The 18,526-nt window shown below is 62.5% G+C and overlaps 1 protein-coding gene across 1 annotated transcript in view; it reads left to right on the top strand.

Annotated features, from left to right (window-relative positions):
* Nucleotides 1-18,526, top strand: part of LOC140399413 (ubiquitin carboxyl-terminal hydrolase 11-like) — a 134,094-nt gene that overhangs the window by 84,890 nt on the left and 30,678 nt on the right. Inside the window, exons 7-9 of the mRNA XM_072488992.1 lie at nucleotides 3,098-3,181; nucleotides 3,544-3,638; nucleotides 12,453-12,647. Of these exons, the coding sequence (XP_072345093.1) occupies nucleotides 3,098-3,181; nucleotides 3,544-3,638; nucleotides 12,453-12,647 (374 nt within the window). The remainder of the gene's footprint in view (nucleotides 1-3,097; nucleotides 3,182-3,543; nucleotides 3,639-12,452; nucleotides 12,648-18,526) is intronic.

Below are 18,526 nucleotides of genomic sequence, written 5' to 3'. Positions count from 1 at the left end.
TTATTTCACCGCCCCCTCCATAGTGAGGTAGTTGATTCTGCTATGCTGCTGTGAGGCACGAGCTGGCAATGACGGACTGGGAAACTTACTGAAAGGCAGGACAGCGGACAGGCAGTGGCAGCATTCAAGGAACAAATAGGTAAACTCCAAAAGTTGTTTATTCCTATTTGGCGCAAGAATAGAAAGGGAACTTTGGCCAAACCATGGGTTACAGGGGGAAATTAGAGATTGTATTAGATTCAAAGAGGCATACAAACTAGCAAGAAAAAGCAAGGACTGGGACAGTTTTAAATTCAGCAAAGGCAGACTGAGGGATTGATTAAGAAGGGACAATACAATATGAAAGTAACTGAGCGGGGAACGTAGAAACTGACTGTAAGAGTCTCGACAGGTTTGTATAGTGACAAAGATTGATTAAAAACTAATGTCGGCCCCTTACAGTCAGGAACGGGGGAATTCATAACAGGGAACAAAGAAACGGTTGAGGAACTAAATTCATACTTTGCTTCTGTCTTCACAAAGGAAGGCCTGAAGAATGTTCCGGAAGCTCTGAGAAACACCAGTTTTCGTGAGGAGCTGAAGGAAAATCAGTATTGGTAAAGAAATGGTTTTAGGGAAATGAATGGGCTTGAAGGTGGACAAACGCCCCAGTACTGTCAGGGTTCCACATAGCGAGAGGATTGGAGTGTAGCAATAGGGATGTTTCACTGCAATTGTATCGGGCATTGGTGAGGCCACACCGGGAGTATTGTGGGCAGTTTTGGTGTCCTTTCCTGAGGGAGGATGTTCTTGCTCTCGAGGGAGAGCAGCAAAGGTTTACCAGACTGATTCCTGGGATGGCGGGACTGTCGTATCAGAAGAGACTAAGTCGGCTAGGATTATATTCATTGGAGTTTAGAAGAGAGAGGGGGGATCTGATAGAAACTTACAAAATTCAAACAGGATTAGGCAGAGTAGATTCAGAAAGAATGTTCCTGATGGTGGGGGGAGTCCAGAACTAGGGGTCATGGTTTGAGGATAAGGGGTAAACCTTTTAGGACTGAGGTGAGGAGAAATTTCTTCACCCAGAGACTGGGGAATCTGTGGAATTCACTCCCACAGAAAGTAGTTGACGCCAAAACGTTTTGTAATTGCAGGAAGGAATTCGATATAGCTCTTGGGGGGCTAAAGGGATCGAGGGATACGGGGGAGGCGGGATCAGGGTATTGAACTTGATGGCAGCCATGATAATGAATGGCGGAGCAGGCTCGAGGGGCCGAATGGCGCCTCCTGCTTCTGTTTTCTCTTTGTTCTCTGTCTCTGTGCGTGTCCCTGTGCGTGTCTCTGTGCGTGTCTCTGTGCGTGTCTCTGTGCGTGCCTCAGTGCGTGCCTCAGTGCGTGCCTCAGTGCGTGCCTCAGTGCGTGTCTCTGTGCGTGTCTCTGTGCGTGTCTCTGTGCGTGTCTCTGTGCGTGTCTCTGTGCGTGTCTCTGTGCGTGTCTCTGTGCGTGTCTCTGTGCGTGTCTCTGTGCGTGTCTCAGTGCGTGTCTCTGTGCGTGTCTCAGTGCGTGTCTCTGTGCGTGTCTCAGTGCGTGTCTCTGTGCGTGTCTCAAGCATGTCTCCGCCTCTCCCTGCCTCTCGCTCTGTCTCTCCCTCGCTCTGTCTCTCCCCTCGCTCTGTCTCTCCCTCGCTCTGTCTCTCCCTCGCTCTGTCTCTCCCTCGCTCTGTCTCTCCCTCGCTCTGTCTCTCCCTCGCTCTGTCTCTCCCTCGCTCTGTCTCTCCCTCGCTCTGTCTCTCCCTCGCTCTGTCTCTCCCTCGCCCCGTCTCTCCCTCGCCCCGTCTCTCCCTCGCCCCGTCTCTCCTCGCCCCGTCTCTCCCTCGCCCCGTCTCTCCCTCGCCCCGTCTCTCCCTCGCCCCGTCTCTCCCTCGCCCCGTCTCTCCCTCGCCCCGTCTCTCCCTCGCCCGTCTCTCCCTCGCCCCGCCCTCTCCCTCGCCCCGCCTCTCCCTCGCCCCGCCTCTCCCTCGCCCCGCCTCTCCCTCGCCCCGCCTCTCCCTCGCCCCGCCTCTCCCTCGCCCCGCCTCTCCCTCGCCCCGCCTCTCCTCGCCCCGCCTCTCCCTCGCCCGCCTCTCCCCCGCCCCGCCTCTCCCCCGCCCCGCCTCTCCCCCGCCCCGCCTCTCCCCGCCCCGCCTCTCCCCCGCCCCGCCTCTCCCCCGCCCCGCCTCTCCCCCGCCCCGCTCTCCCCGCCCCGCCTCTCCCCCGCCCCGCCTCTCCCCCGCCCCGCCTCTCCCCCGCCCCGCCTCTCCCCGCCCCGCCTCTCCCCCGCCCCGCCTCTCCCCCGCCCCGCCTCTCCCCCGCCCCGCCTCTCCCCCGCCCCGCCTCTCCCCCGCCCCGCCTCTCCCCCGCCCCGCCTCTCCCCCGCCCCGCCTCTCCCTCGCCCCGCCTCTCCTCGCCCCGCCTCTCCCTCGCCCCGCCTCTCCTCGCCCGCCTCTCCCTCGCGCCTCTCCTCGCCCGCCTCTCCCTCGCCCGCCTCTCCTCGCCCCGCCTCTCCCTCGCCCGCCTCTCCCTCGCCCCGCCTCTCCCTCGCCCCCGCCTCTCCCTCGCCCCGCCTCTCCCTCGCCCCGCCTCTCCCTCGCCCCGCCTCTCCTCGCCCCGCCTCTCCCTCGCCCCGCCTCTCCCTCGCCCCGCCTCTCCCTCGCCCCGCCTCTCCCTCGCCCCGCCTCTCCCTCGCCCCGCCTCTCCTCGCCCCGCCTCTCCCTCGCCCCGCCTCTCCCTCGCCCCGCCTCTCCCTCGCCCCGCCTCTCCCTCGCCCCGCCTCTCCCTCGCCCCGCCTCTCCCTCGCCCCGCCTCTCCCTCGCCCCGCCTCTCCCTCGCCCCGCCTCTCCCTCGCCCCGCCTCTCCCTCGCCCCGCCTCTCCCTCGCCCCGCCTCTCCCTCGCCCCGCCTCTCCCTCGCCCCGCCTCTCCCTCGCCCCGCCTCTCCCTCGCCCCGCCTCTCCCTCGCCCCGCCTCTCCCTCGCCCCGCCTCCCCCTCGCCCCGCCTCCCCCTCGCCGTCTCTCTCACCGTCTCCCTCTCTCTCTCACCGTCTCCCTCTCTCTCTCACCGTCTCTCTCTCTCTCCTAGCACAGAGTGGTTGTTCCGAAGGCTGGGAAACTCTGGGATCTTTACCTTGCCCTGTCCAAGCTGTCAGGAATCCCTCCGGATAAGGTAGGCTGTGGAAACAGTGTGAGTGAGTGTGCCCGGGGTCACACCTCCAGTGACAGGCAGTGGTTGCGAGGGGCCGATGACCTTGATCGTGGCTTAACAACCCCACACAGGCCTGCCTGAGAGTCTGAAAGACACATCCTGCTTGCAGGGAACAGCTCGATGCCTCGCGCCCCGTCCTAACCCCTCATCTTACCCCCACCTCGCCGTGTGTGTCTGAAAGAGGCTGGGAGTTTCCGCTGAGCAGCGGGGGAGGGTGTCCGCTCTGGGTGGGGAATGTGGGGGGGGGGCAGGGAAGGGGGGGGGGAATGTGTGGGGGGTATTCCTGTCAATCTGAACCCTGTTTTCTGTTTTTTCTTCGTCAGTTACTCGCAGCCGATGTCTTCAATCATCGATTCTACAAGATCTTCCAGCGTGAAGACTTGTTGAGCTCAATACTGGACCGCGACGATATCTTCGTGTGAGTGGAGCTGGCAGCCACCCCTCCAGATATTCGATCCCCGCTCCTCACCCCTCCTCTCTAACTGCTGACTCCAGCCCCCTCCCTGCAAACTCTCTGCCGCTCTGTCCACAACCTCGGTTCACCCTGACCGCTGCCCCAGGCTGCAGAGTTCACCCTGACCGCTGCCCCAGGCTGCAGAGTTCACCCTGACCGCTGCCCCAGGCTGCAGAGTTCACCCTGACCGCTGCCCCAGGCTGCAGAGTTCACCCTGACCGCTGCCCCAGGCTGCAGAGTTCACCCTGACCGCTGCCCGAGACTGCAGAGTTCTCTCTGACCGCTGCCCCAGGCTGCAGAGTTCACCCTGACCGCTGCCCAGGCTGCAGAGTTCTCTCTGACCGCTGCCCCAAGCTGCAGAGTTCTCTCTGACCGCTGCCCAGGCTGCAGAGTTCTCTCTGACCGCTGCCCAGGCTGCAGAGTTCTCTCTGACCGCTGCCCCAAGCTGCAGAGTTCTCTCTGACCGCTGCCCAGGCTGCAGAGTTCTCTCTGACCGCTGCCCAGGCTGCAGAGTTCACCCTGACCGCTGCCCAGGCTGCAGAGTTCACCCTGACCGCTGCCCGAGGCTGCAGAGTTCACCCTGACCGCTGCCCGAGGCCTGCAGAGTTCACCCTGACCGCTGCCCCGGGCTGCAGAGTTCACCCTGACCGCTGCCCGAGACTGCAGAGTTCACCCTGACCGCTGCCCCGGGCTGCAGAGTTCACCCTGACCGCTGCCCGGGCTGCAGAGTTCACCCTGACCGCTGCCGAGACTGCAGAGTTCACCCTGACCGCTGCCCCGGGCTGCAGAGTTCACCCTGACCGCTGCCCCAGGCTGCAGAGTTCACCCTGACCGCTGCCCAGGCTGCAGAGTTCACCCTGACCGCTGCCCAGGCTGCAGAGTTCACCCTGACCGCTGCCCCAGGCTGCAGAGTTCTCTCTGACCGCTGCCCGAGGCTGCAGAGTTCACCCTGACCGCTGTCCAGGCTGCAGAGTTATCTCTGACCGCTGCCCCGGGCTGCAGAGATCACCCTGACCGCTGCCCAGGCTGCAGAGTTCACCCTGACCGCTGCCTCAGGCTGCAGAGTTCTCTCTGACCGCTGCTGAAGGCTGCAGAGTTCACCCTGACCGCTGCCCAGCTGCAGAGTTCACCCTGACCGCTGCCCAGGCTGCAGAGTTCACCCTGACCGCTGCCCGAGGCTGCAGAGTTCTCTCTGACCGCTGACCGAGGCTGCAGAGTTCACCCTGACCGCTGCCCAGGCTGCAGAGTTCACCCTGACCGCTGCCCAGGCTGCAGAGTTCACCCCTGACCGCTGCCCCAGGCTGCAGAGTTCACCCTGACCGCTGCCCGAGGCTGCAGAGTTCTCTCTGACCGCTGCCCGAGGCTGCAGAGTTCACCCTGACCGCTGCCCAGGCTGCAGAGTTCTCTCTGACCGCTGCCCCAGGCTGCAGAGTTCTCTCTGACCGCTGCCCGAGGCTGCAGAGTTCACCCTGACCGCTGCCCCAGGCTGCAGAATTCACCCTGACCGCTGCCCAGGCTGCAGAGATCACCCTGACCACTGCCCTAGGCTGCAGAGTTCTCTCTGACCGCTGCCCAGGCTGCAGAGTTCACCCTGACCGCTGCCTGACCGCTGCCCCAGGCTGCAGAGTTCTCTCTGACCGCTGCCCAGGCTGCAGAGTTCTCTCTGACCGCTGCCCAGGCTGCAGAGTTCACCCTGACCGCTGCCCAGGCTGCAGAGTTCACCCTGACCGCTGCCCCAGGCTGCAGAGATCACCCTGACCGCTGCCCCAGGCTGCAGAGATCACCCTGACCGCTGCCCCAGGCTGCAGAGATCACCCTGACCGCTGCCCCAGGCTGCAGAGTTCTCTCTGACCGCTGCCCAGGCTGCAGAGTTCACCCTGACCACTGCCCCAGGCTGCAGAGTTCACCCTGACCGCTGCCCCAGGCTGCAGAGTTCACCCTGACCGCTGCCCAGGCTGCAGAGTTCTCTCTGACCGCTGCCCAGGCTGCAGAGTTCACCCTGACCGCTGCCCAGGCTGCAGAGTTCACCCTGACCGCTGCCCCAGGCTGCAGAGTTCTCTCTGACCGCTGCCCCAGGCTGCAGAGATCACCCTGACCGCTGCCCCAGGCTGCAGAGATCACCCTGACCGCTGCCCCAGGCTGCAGAGTTCACCCTGACCGCTGCCCGAGGCTGCAGAGTTCACCCTGACCGCTGCCCCAGGCTGCAGAGATCACCCTGACCGCTGCCCAGGCTGCAGAGTTCACCCTGACCGCTGCCCGAGGCTGCAGAGTTCTCTCTGACCGCTGCCCAGGCTGCAGAGTTCACCCTGACCGCTGCCCGAGGCTGCAGAGTTCTCTCTGACCGCTGCCCCAGGCTGCAGAGTTCACCCTGACCGCTGCCCAGGCTGCAGAGTTCACCCTGACCGCTGCCCCAGGCTGCAGAGTTCACCCTGACCGCTGCCCGAGGCTGCAGAGTTCTCTCTGACCGCTGCCCGAGGCTGCAGAGTTCACCCTGACCGCTGCCCAGGCTGCAGAGTTCACCCTGACCGCTGCCCGAGGCTGCAGAGTTCTCTCTGACCGCTGCCCAGGCTGCAGAGTTCACCCTGACCGCTGCCCAGGCTGCAGAGTTCACCCTGACCGCTGCCCGAGGCTGCAGAGTTCACCCTGACCGCTGCCCCAGGCTGCAGAGTTCACCCTGACCGCTGCCCAGGCTGCAGAGTTCTCTCTGACCGCTGCCCGAGGCTGCAGAGTTCACCCTGACCGCTGCCCAGGCTGCAGAGTTCTCTCTGACCGCTGCCCGAGCCTGCAGAGTTCACCCTGACCGCTGCCCAGGCTGCAGAGTTATCTCTGAACGCTGCCCGAGGCTGCAGAGTTCACCCTGACCGCTGCCCAGGCTGCAGAGTTCACCCTGACCGCTGCCCAGGCTGCAGAGTTCTCTCTGAACGCTGCCCGAGGCTGCAGAGTTCACCCTGACCGCTGCCCAGGCTGCAGAGTTCACCCTGACCGCTGCCCAGGCTGCAGAGTTCACCCTGACCGCTGCCCGAGGCTGCAGAGTTCTCTCTGACCGCTGCCCCAGGCTGCAGAGTTCACCCTGACCGCTGCCCAGGCTGCAGAGTTCACCCTGACCGCTGCCCAGGCTGCAGAGTTCTCTCTGACCGCTGCCCGAGGCTGCAGAGTTCACCCTGACCGCTGCCCAGGCTGCAGAGTTCACCCTGAGCACTGCCCTAGGCTGCAGAGTTCTCTCTGACCGCAGCCCAGGCTGCAGAGTTCACCCTGACCGCTGCCCGAGGCTGCAGAGTTCACCCTGACAGCTGCCCAGGCTGCAGAGTTCACCCTGACCGCTGCCCAGGCTGCAGAGATCACCCTGACCACTGCCCGAGGCTGCAGAGTTCTCTCTGACCGCTGCCCGAGGCTGCAGAGTTCTCTCTGACCACTGCCCTAGGCTGCAGAGTTCACCCTGACCGCTGCCCAGGCTGCAGAGTTCACCCTGACCGCTGCCCCAGGCTGCAGAGTTCACCCTGACCGCTGCCCCAGGCTGCAGAGTTCACCCTGACCGCTGCCCCAGGCTGCAGAGTTCACCCTGACCGCTGCCCAGGCTGCAGAGTTCACCCTGACCGCTGCCCCAGGCTGCAGAGTTCACCCTGACCGCTGCCCGAGGTTGCAGAGTTCACCCTGACCACTGCCCCAGGCTGCAAAGTTCACCCTGACCGCTGCCCGAGGTTGCAGAGTTCACCCTGACCGCTGCCCCAGGCTGCAGAGTTCACCCTGACCGCTGCCCCAGGCTGCAGAGTTCACCCTGACCGCTGCCCAGGCTGCAGAGTTCACCCTGACCGCTGCCCCAGGCTGCAGAGTTCACCCTGACCGCTGCCCCAGGCTGCAGAGTTCACCCTGACCGCTGCCCCAGGCTGCAGAGTTCACCCTGACCGCTGCCCCAGGCTGCAGAGTTCACCCTGACCGCTGCCCGAGGCTGCAGAGTTCACCCTGACCGCTGCCTGACCGCTGCCCCAGGCTGCAGAGTTCTCTCTGACCACTGCCCTAGGCTGCAGAGTTCACCCTGACCGCTGCCCCAGGCTGCAGAGTTCACCCTGACCGCTGCCCCAGGCTGCAGAGTTCATCCTGACCGCTGCCCCAGGCTGCAGAGTTCTCTCTGACCGCTGCCCAGGCTGCAGAGTTCTCTCTGACCGCTGCCCGAGGTTGCAGAGTTCTCTCTGGCCGCTGCCCGAGGTTGCAGAGTTCTCTCTGGCCGCTGCCCAGGCTGCAGAGTTCTCTCTGGCCGCTGCCCAGGCTGCAGAGTTCTCTCTGACCGCTGCCCAGGCTGCAGAGTTCACCCTGACCGCTGCCCAGGCTGCAGAGTTCACCCTGACCGCTGCCTGACAGCTACCCCAGGCTGCAGAGTTCACCCTGACCGCTGCCCAGGCTGCAGAGTTCTCTCTGACCGCTGCCCGAGGTTGCAGAGTTCTCTCTGGCCGCTGCCCGAGGTTGCAGAGTTCTCTCTGGCCGCTGCCCAGGCTGCAGAGTTCTCTCTGGCCGCTGCCCAGGCTGCAGAGTTCTCTCTGACCGCTGCCCAGGCTGCAGAGTTCACCCTGACCGCTGCCTGACAGCTACCCCAGGCTGCAGAGTTCACCCTGACCGCTGCCCAGGCTGCAGAGTTCTGTCTGACCGCTGCCCAGGCTGCAGAGTTCACCCTGACCGCTGCCTGACAGCTGCCCCAGGCTGCAGAGTTCACCCTGACCGCTGCCCAGGCTGCAGAGTTCTCTCTGACCGCTGCCCAGGCTGCAGAGTTCACCCTGACCGCTGCTTGACCGCTGCCCCAGGCTGCAGAGTTCACCCTGACCGCTGCCCAGGCTGCAGAGTTCACCCTGACCGCTGCCTGACCGCTGCCCCAGGCTGCAGAGTTCACCCTGACCGCTGCCCCAGGCTGCAGAGTTCACCCTGACTGCTGCCCCAGGCTGCAGAGTTCACCCTGACTGCTGCCCCAGGCTGCAGAGTTCTCTCTGACCGCTGCCCAGGCTGCAGAGTTCACCCTGACCGCTGCCCCAGGCTGCAGACTTCTCTCTGACCGCTGCCTGAGGCTGCAGAGTTCACCCTGACCGCTGCCCCAGGCTGCAGAGTTCTCTCTGACCGCTGCCCCAGGCTGCAGAGTTCACCCTGACCGCTGCCCAGGCTGCAGAGTTCACCCTGACCGCTGCCTGACAGCTGCCCCAGGCTGCAGAGTTCACCCTGACCGCTGCCCAGGCTGCAGAGTTCACCCTGACCGCTGCCCAGGCTGCAGAGTTCACCCTGACCGCTGCCCAGGCTGCAGAGTTCACCCTGACCGCTGCCCAGGCTGCAGAGTTCACCCTGACCGCTGCCCAGGCTGCAGAGTTCTCTCTGACCGTTGCCCGAGGCTGCAGACTTCACCCTGACCGCTGCCCGAGGCTGCAGAGTTCACCCTGACCGCTGCCCGACAGCTGCCCCAGGCTGCAGAGTTCACCCTGACCGCTGCCCGAGGTTGCAGAGTTCACCCTGACCGCTGCCCCAGGCTGCAGAGTTCACCCTGACCGCTGCCCGAGGTTGCAGAGTTCACCCTGACCGCTGCCCCAGGCTGCAGAGTTCACCCTGACCGCTGCCCAGGCTGCAGAGTTCACCCTGACCGCTGCCCCAGGCTGCAGAGTTCACCCTGACCGCTGCCCCAGGCTGCAGAGTTCACCCTGACCGCTGCCCAGGCTGCAGAGTTCACCCTGACCGCTGCCCCAGGCTGCAGAGTTCAACCTTACCGCTGCCCCAGGCTGCAGAGTTCACCCTGACCGCTGCCCGAGGTTGCAGAGTTCACCCTGACCGCTGCCCGAGGTTGCAGAGTTCACCCTGACCGCTGCCCGAGGCTGCAGAGTTCACCCTGACCGCTGCCCGAGGCTGCAGAGTTCACCCTGACCGCTGCCCGAGGTTGCAGAGTTCACCCTGACAGCTGCCCCAGGCTGCAAAGTTCACCCTGACCGCTGCCCGAGGTTGCAGAGTTCACCCTGACCGCTGCCCCAGGCTGCAGAGTTCACCCTGACCGCTGCCCGAGGCTGCAGAGTTCACCCTGACCGCTGCCCAGGCTGCAAAGTTCACCCTGACCGCTGCCCGAGGTTGCAGAGTTCACCCTGACCGCTGCCCCAGGCTGCAGAGTTCACCCTGACCGCTGCCCGAGGTTGCAGAGTTCACCCTGACAGCTGCCCGAGGCTGCAGAGTTCTCTCTGACCGCTGCCCGAGGCTGCAGAGTTCTCTCTGACCGCTGCCCGACAGCTGCCCCAGGCTGCAGAGTTCACCCTGACCGCTGCCCGAGGCTGCAGAGTTCTCTCTGACCGCTGCCCGAGGCTGCAGAGTTCTCTCTGACCGCTGCCCGAGGCTGCAGAGTTCACCCTGACCGCTGCCCCAGGCTGCAGAGTTCTCTCTGACCGCTGCCCGAGGCTGCAGAGTTCTCTCTGACCGCTGCCCGACAGCTGCCCCAGGCTGCAGAGTTCACCCTGACCGCTGCCCGAGGCTGCAGAGTTCTCTCTGACCGCTGCCCGAGGCTGCAGAGTTCTCTCTGACCGCTGCCCGAGGTTGCAGAGTTCACCCTGACCGCTGCCCGAGGCTGCAGAGTTCACCCTGACCGCTGCCTGACAGCTGCCCCAGGCTGCAGAGTTCTCTCTGACCGCTGCCCGAGGTTGCAGAGTTCACCCTGACCGCTGCCTGACAGCTGCCCGAGGCTGCAGAGTTCTCTCTGACCGCTGCCCGAGGTTGCAGAGTTCACCCTGACCGCTGCCCGAGGCTGCAGAGTTCACCCTGACCGCTGCCTGACAGCTGCCCCAGGCTGCAGAGTTCACCCTGACCGCTGCCCGAGGTTGCAGAGTTCACCCTGACCGCTGCCCGAGGTTGCAGAGTTCACCCTGACCGCTGCCCGAGGCTGCAGAGTTCACCCTGACCGCTGCCCAGGCTGCAGAGTTCTCTCTGACCGCTGCCCCAGGCTGCAGAGTTCACCCTGACCGCTGCCCCAGGCTGCAGAGTTCACCCTGACCGCTGCCCAGGCTGCAGAGTTCACCCTGACCGCTGCCCCAGGCTGCAGAGTTCACCCTGACCGCTGCCCGAGGTTGCAGAGATCACCCTGACCACTGCCCTAGGCTGCAGAGTTCTCTCTGACCGCTGCCCGAGGTTGCAGAGTTCTCTCTGACCGCTGCCCCGGGCTGCAGAGTTCACCCTGACCGCTGCCCCAGGCTGCAGAGTTCACCCTGACCGCTGCCCCAGGCTGCAGAGTTCACCCTGACCGCTGCCCGAGGTTGCAGAGATCACCCTGACCACTGCCCTAGGCTGCAGAGTTCTCTCTGACCGCTGCCCGAGGTTGCAGAGTTCTCTCTGACCGCTGCCCCAGGCTGCAGAGTTCTCTCTGACCGCTGCCCGAGGCTGCAGAGTTCTCTCTGACCGCTGCCCAGGCTGCAGAGTTCACCCTGACCGCTGCCCAGGCTGCAGCGTTCACCCTGACCGCTGCCCAGGCTGCAGAGTTCACCCTGACCGCTGCCCGACACTGCGTCGTCCTATCTGATCTCCCTGAGTCTGCAATGAGCCCCGGCAACCTCCATTCAGCCCAACCACCCACACAGCTGAGGGGCACGGAGGTGGGTGGGGGGGAGTGCACAGGAGCTTGCGGGGGTGGGGGAGGGGGGCAGGGGAAGGGGGGTGGGCAGGGGAGCGACGGGGGTGGAGGGGTCGGGGGGGTCAGGGGAGCGACGGGGGTGGGGGGGTCAGGGGAGCGACGGGGGTGGGGGGGCAGGGGAGCGACGGGGGTGGGGGGGTCGGGGGGGGCAGGGGAGCGTCGGGGGGGGCAGGGGAGCGACGGGGGTGGGGGGGTCTGGGGGGGGGGCAGGGGTGCGTCGGGGGGGGCAGGGGAGCGACGGGGGGTGGAGGGGTCGGGGGGCAGGGGAGCGACGGGGATGGGGGGGCAGGGGAGCGTCGGGGGGGCAGGGGAGCGAATGACAGTGTCGCTGAGCAGGATGGCAGCGGGTGTCTGCATCTGGCTGTGGCAAACCCATTGGCTCCGTCTCGATCAGGAATTAACCGGGACTGCCGATTATCGTACCATGTTAACAATAAATCCCCCCCCGCCCCCACCCACTCCTTCCTCTCTCTCTCTCTCACTCTCTCTCTCTCTCTCTCTGTCTCTCTGTCTCTGTGTCTCTGTGTCTCTGTCTCTCTGTCTGTCTCTCTATATCTCTGTCTCTCTGTCTCTCTCTGTCTCTCTCTGTCTCTCTCTCTCTCTCTCTCTCTCTGTCTCTCTCTGTCTCTCTCTCTCTCTCTGTCTCTCTCTCTCTGTCTGTCTCTCTATATCTCTGTCTCTCTGTCTCTCTCTCTCTGTCTCTCTCTCTCTCTCTCTGTCTCTGTCTTTCTCTCCCTGTCTCCCATTCGCCCTCCCGCTGTCTCTCTATCTCTCTCACTCCCTCCCTCCGTCTCTCCCCCATCTCTCGCTCTCTCCCCCTAACTCCCTCCCCTGTCTCTCCCCCACTCTCTCCCTCCCTCCCTCTGTCTCTACACCGTCTCTCGCTCTCTCCTCCTATCTCCCACCCCTCCCTCTCTCTCTCTCTCTCTCTCTCTCTCTGCCTCCCTCCCTCTGTCTCTCCCCCATCTCTCACTCTCCCCCTATCTCCCTCCCTCTGCCTCTACACCATCTCTCGCTCTCTCCCCGTCTCCCTCCCCCATCTCTCTCTCTCTCTCTTCCCCCCCCTTCCTCTCTCTCTCTGTCTCTCCCCCGTCTCTCGCTCTCTCCCCCGTCTCTGTCCCCCTGTCTCTCTCTCCCCTTGATTACAGTTTTGAGGTGACTGAAAGCGTGGAGGATGAGGAGGAGAATGATGAAGTGATCCTGCCCATCTACTTCAGGGAGAGGATGAGCTACAGAGACTACAGCACATCCACGTACATGTTTGGACACCCACTGCTGCTGTCAGTCCGGAGATCTCAGCTATCCTGGGAAGTCCTGTACGAGATCCTTCTCGATCGACTCGCGTACGTGTCTCTGAATTTTAAACCTGAAGTGAGGGAGCGCAGCACTGTCAGAGGGTCAGTACTGAGGGAGTGCCGCACTGTCAGAGGGTCAGTACTGAGGGAGTGCCGCACTGTCAGAGGGTCAGTGCTGAGGGAGTGCTGCACTGTCAGAGGGTCAGTACTGAGGGAGTGCCGCACTGTCAGAGGGTCAGTACCGAGGGAGTGCCGCACTGTCAGAGGGTCAGTACTGAGGGAGTGCCGCACTGTCAGAGGGTCAGTGCTGAGGGAGTGCCGCACTGTCAGAGGGTCAGTACTGAGGGAGTGCCGCACTGTCAGAGGGTCAGTACCGAGGGAGCGCCGCACTGTCAGAGGGTCAGTACTGAGTGAGTGCCGCACTGTCAGAGGGTCAGTACTGAGGGAGTGCCGCACTGTCAGAGGGTCAGTACTGAGTGAGTGCCGCACTGTCAGAGGGTCAGTACTGAGGGAGTGCCGCACTGTCAGAGGGTCAGTACTGAGGGAGTGCCGCACTGTCAGAGGGTCAGTACCGAGGGAGCGCCGCACTGTCAGAGGGTCAGTACTGAGGGAGTGCCGCACTGTCAGAGGGTCAGTACTGAGGGAGTGCCGCACTGTCAGAGGGTCAGTACTGAGTGAGTGCCGCACTGTCAGAGGGTCAGTACTGAGGGAGTGCTGCACTGTCAGAGGGTCAGTACTGAGGGAGTGCCGCACTGTCAGAGGGTCAGTACTGAGGGAGTGCTGCACTGTCAGAGGGTCAGTACTGAGGGAGTGCCGCACTGTCAGAGGGTCAGTACTGAGGGAGTGCCGCACTGTCAGAGGGTCAGTACTGAGGGAGTGCCGCACTGTCAGAGGGTCAGTACTGAGGGAGTGCCGCACTGTCAGAGGGTCAGTACTGAGGGAGTGCCGCACTGTCAGAGGGTCAGTACTGAGGGAGTGCCGCACTGTCAGAGGGTCAGTACTGAGGGAGTGCCGCACTGTCAGAGGGTCAGTACTGAGGGAGTGCCGCACTGTCAGAGGGTCAGTACTGAGGGAGTGCTGCACTGTCAGAGGGTCAGTACTGAGGGAGTGCTGCACTGTCAGAGGGTCAGTACTGAGGGAGTGCTGCACTGTCAGAGGGTCAGTACTGAGGGAGTGCCGCACTGTCAGAGGGTCAGTACTGAGGGAGTGCTGCACTGTCAGAGGGTCAGTACTGAGGGAGCGCCGCACTGTCAGAGGGTCAGTACTGAGGGAGTGCCGCACTGTCAGAGGGTCAGTACTGAGGGAGCGCAGCACTGTCAGAGGGTCAGTGCTGAGGGAGCGCAGCACTGTCAGAGGGTCAGTACTGAGGGAGCGCAGCACTGTCAGAGGGTCAGTGCTGAGGGAGCGCAGCACTGTCAGAGGGTCAGTACTGAGGGAGTGCTGCACTGTCAGAGGGTCAGTACTGAGGGAGCGCAGCACTGTCAGAGGGTCAGTACTGAGGGAGTGCCGCACTGTCAGAGGGTCAGTTCTGAGGGAGTGCCGCACTGTCAGAGGGTCAGTACTGAGGGAGTGCCGCACTGTCAGAGTGTCAGTACTGAGGGAGTGCTGCACTGTCAGAGTGTCAGTACTGAGGGAGTGCCGCACTGTCAGAGGGTCAGTACTGAGGGAGTGCCGCACTGTCAGAGGGTCAGTACTGAGGGAGTGCCGCACTGTCAGAGGGTCAGTTCTGAGGGAGTGCTGCACTGTCAGAGTGTCAGTACTGAGGGAGTGCTGCACTGTCAGAGTGTCAGTACTGAGGGAGTGCTGCACTGTCAGAGTGTCAGTACTGAGGGAGTGCTGCACTGTCAGAGTGTCAGTACTGAGGGAGTGCCGCACTGTCAGAGGGTCAGTACTGAGGGAGTGCTGCACTGTCAGAGGGTCAGTACTGAGGGAGCGCAGCACTGTCAGAGGGTCAGTACTGAGGGAGTGCCGCACTGTCAGAGGGTCAGTTCTGAGGGAGTGCTGCACTGTCAGAGTGTCAGTACTGAGGGAGTGCTGCACTGTCAGAGTGTCAGTACTGAGGGAGTGCCGCACTGTCAGAGGGTCAGTACTGAGGGAGTGCCGCACTGTCAGAGTGTCAGTACTGAGGGAGTGCTGCACTGTCAGAGTGTCAGTACTGAGGGAGTGCCGCACTGTCAGAGGGTCAGTACTGAGGGAGTGCCGCACTGTCAGAGGGTCAGTTCTGAGGGAGTGCTGCACTGTCAGAGTGTCAGTACTGAGGGAGTGCTGCACTGTCAGAGTGTCAGTACTGAGGGAGTGCTGCACTGTCAGAGTGTCAGTACTGAGGGAGTGCTGCACTGTCAGAGTGTCAGTACTGAGGGAGTGCCGCACTGTCAGAGGGTCAGTACTGAGGGAGTGCTGCACTGTCAGAGGGTCAGTTCTGAGGGAGTGCTGCACTGTCAGAGTGTCAGTACTGAGGGAGTGCCGCACTGTCAGAGGGTCAGTACTGAGGGAGTGCTGCACTGTCAGAGGGTCAGTACTGAGGGAGTGCCGCACTGTCAGAGGGTCAGTACTGAGGGAGCGCCGCACTGTCAGAGGGTCAGTACTGAGGGAGTGCCGCACTGTCAGAGGGTCAGTACTGAGGGAGTGTCGCACTGTCAGAGGGTCAGTACTGAGGGAGTGCTGCACTGTCAGAGGGTCAGTACTGAGAGAGTGCTGCACTGTCAGCGGGTCAGTACTGAGGGAGTGCCGCACTGTCAGAGGGTCAGTACTGAGGGAGTGCCGCACTATCAGAGAGTCAGTACTGAGGGAGTGCCGCACCGTCAGAGGGTCAGTATTGAGGGAGTGCTGCACTGTCAGAGTGTCAGTACTGAGGGAGTGCCGCACTGTCAGAGGGTCAGTACTGAGGGAGTGCTGCACTGTCAGAGTGTCAGTACTGAGGGAGTGCCGCACTGTCAGAGGGTCAGTACTGAGGGAGTGTCGCACTGTCAGAGGGTCAGTACTGAGGGAGTGCCGCACTGTCAGAGGGTCAGCACTGAGGGAGTGCCGCACTGTCAGATGGTCAGTACTGAGGGAGTGCTGCACTGTCAGAGGGTCAGTACTGAGGGAGTGCTGCACTGTCAGAGGGTCAGTACTGAGGGAGTGCTGCACTGTCAGAGGGTCAGTACTGAGGGAGTGCCGCACTGTCAGAGGGTCAGTACTGAGGGAGTGCTGCACTGTCAGAGGGTCAGTTCTGAGGGAGTGCTGCACTGTCAGAGTGTCAGTACTGAGGGAGTGCTGCACTGTCAGAGTGTCAGTACTGAGGGAGTGCTGCACTGTCAGAGTGTCAGTACTGAGGGAGTGCTGCACTGTCAGAGTGTCAGTACTGAGGGAGTGCCGCACTGTCAGAGGGTCAGTACTGAGGGAGTGCTGCACTGTCAGAGGGTCAGTACTGAGGGAGCGCAGCACTGTCAGAGGGTCAGTACTGAGGGAGTGCCGCACTGTCAGAGGGTCAGTTCTGAGGGAGTGCTGCACTGTCAGAGTGTCAGTACTGAGGGAGTGCTGCACTGTCAGAGTGTCAGTACTGAGGGAGTGCCGCACTGTCAGAGGGTCAGTACTGAGGGAGTGCCGCACTGTCAGAGTGTCAGTACTGAGGGAGTGCTGCACTGTCAGAGTGTCAGTACTGAGGGAGTGCCGCACTGTCAGAGGGTCAGTACTGAGGGAGTGCCGCACTGTCAGAGGGTCAGTTCTGAGGGAGTGCTGCACTGTCAGAGTGTCAGTACTGAGGGAGTGCTGCACTGTCAGAGTGTCAGTACTGAGGGAGTGCTGCACTGTCAGAGTGTCAGTACTGAGGGAGTGCTGCACTGTCAGAGTGTCAGTACTGAGGGAGTGCCGCACTGTCAGAGGGTCAGTACTGAGGGAGTGCTGCACTGTCAGAGGGTCAGCACTGAGGGAGTGCCGCACTGTCAGAGGGTCAGTACTGAGGGAGCGCAGCACTGTCAGAGGGTCAGTACTGAGGGAGCGCAGCACTGTCAGAGGGTCAGTACTGAGGGAGCGCAGCACTGTCAGAGGGTCAGTACTGAGGGAGCACCGCCCTGTCAGAGGGTCAGTACTGAGGGAGTGCTGCACTGTCAGAGGGTCAGTACTGAGGGAGCGCAGCACTGTCAGAGGGTCAGTACTGAGGGAGTGCCGCACTGTCAGAGGGTCAGTTCTGAGGGAGTGCTGCACTGTCAGAGTGTCAGTACTGAGGGAGTGCTGCACTGTCAGAGTGTCAGTACTGAGGGAGTGCCGCACTGTCAGAGGGTCAGTACTGAGGGAGTGCCGCACTGTCAGAGTGTCAGTACTGAGGGAGTGCTGCACTGTCAGAGTGTCAGTACTGAGGGAGTGCCGCACTGTCAGAGGGTCAGTACTGAGGGAGTGCCGCACTGTCAGAGGGTCAGTTCTGAGGGAGTGCTGCACTGTCAGAGTGTCAGTACTGAGGGAGTGCTGCACTGTCAGAGTGTCAGTACTGAGGGAGTGCCGCACTGTCAGAGGGTCAGTACTGAGGGAGTGCTGCACTGTCAGAGGGTCAGTACTGAGGGAGTGCCGCACTGTCAGAGGGTCAGTACTGAGGGAGCGCCGCACTGTCAGAGGGTCAGTACTGAGGGAGTGCCGCACTGTCAGAGGGTCAGTACTGAGGGAGTGTCGCACTGTCAGAGGGTCAGTACTGAGGGAGTGCTGCACTGTCAGAGGGTCAGTACTGAGAGAGTGCTGCACTGTCAGCGGGTCAGTACTGAGGGAGTGCCGCACTGTCAGAGGGTCAGTACTGAGGGAGTGCCGCACTATCAGAGAGTCAGTACTGAGGGAGTGCCGCACCGTCAGAGGGTCAGTATTGAGGGAGTGCTGCACTGTCAGAGTGTCAGTACTGAGGGAGTGCCGCACTGTCAGAGGGTCAGTACTGAGGGAGTGCTGCACTGTCAGAGTGTCAGTACTGAGGGAGTGCCGCACTGTCAGAGGGTCAGTACTGAGGGAGTGCCGCACTGTCAGAGGGTCAGTACTGAGGGAGTGCTGCACTGTCAGAGGGTCAGTACTGAGGGAGTGCCGCACTGTCAGAGGGTCAGTACGAGGGAGTGCCGCACTGTCAGAGGGTCAGTACTGAGGGAGTGCTGCACTGTCAGAGGGTCAGTACTGAGGGAGTGTCGCACTGTCAGAGGGTCAGTACCGAGGGAGTGCTGCACTGTCAGCGGGTCAGTACTGAGGGAGTGTCGCACTGTCAGAGGGTCAGTACCGAGGGAGTGCTGCACTGTCAGAGGGTCAGTACTGAGGGAGTGCTGCACTGTCAGAGGGTCAGTACTGACGGAGTGCCGCACTGTCAGAGGGTCAGTACTGAGGGAGTGCTGCACTGTCAGAGGGTCAGTACTGAGGGAGTGCCGCACTGTCAGAGGGTCAGTACTGAGGGAGTGCTGCACTGTCAGAGGGTCAGTACTGAGGGAGTGCCGCACTGTCAGAGGGTCAGTACGAGGGAGTGCCGCACTGTCAGAGGGTCAGTACTGAGGGAGTGCTGCACTGTCAGAGGGTCAGTACTGAGGGAGTGTCGCACTGTCAGAGGGTCAGTACCGAGGGAGTGCTGCACTGTCAGAGGGTCAGTACTGAGGGAGTGTCGCACTGTCAGAGGGTCAGTACCGAGGGAGTGCTGCACTGTCAGAGGGTCAGTACTGAGGGAGTGCCGCACTGTCAGAGGGTCAGTACTGAGGGAGTGCTGCACTGTCAGAGGGTCAGTACTGAGGGAGTGCCGCACTGTCAGAGGGTCAGTACGAGGGAGTGCCGCACTGTCAGAGGGTCAGTACTGAGGGAGTGCTGCACTGTCAGAGGGTCAGTACTGAGGGAGTGCCGCACTGTCAGAGTGTCAGTACTGAGGGAGTGCCGCACTGTCAGAGGGTCAGTACTGAGGGAGTGCCGCACTGTCAGAGGGTCAGTACTGGGGGAGTGCT

Source organism: Scyliorhinus torazame, chromosome 22 (assembly GCF_047496885.1).
Source record: "Scyliorhinus torazame isolate Kashiwa2021f chromosome 22, sScyTor2.1, whole genome shotgun sequence".
NCBI lineage: Eukaryota > Metazoa > Chordata > Chondrichthyes > Carcharhiniformes > Scyliorhinidae > Scyliorhinus > Scyliorhinus torazame.
This window is presented reverse-complemented; position numbering and strand designations above follow the sequence as displayed.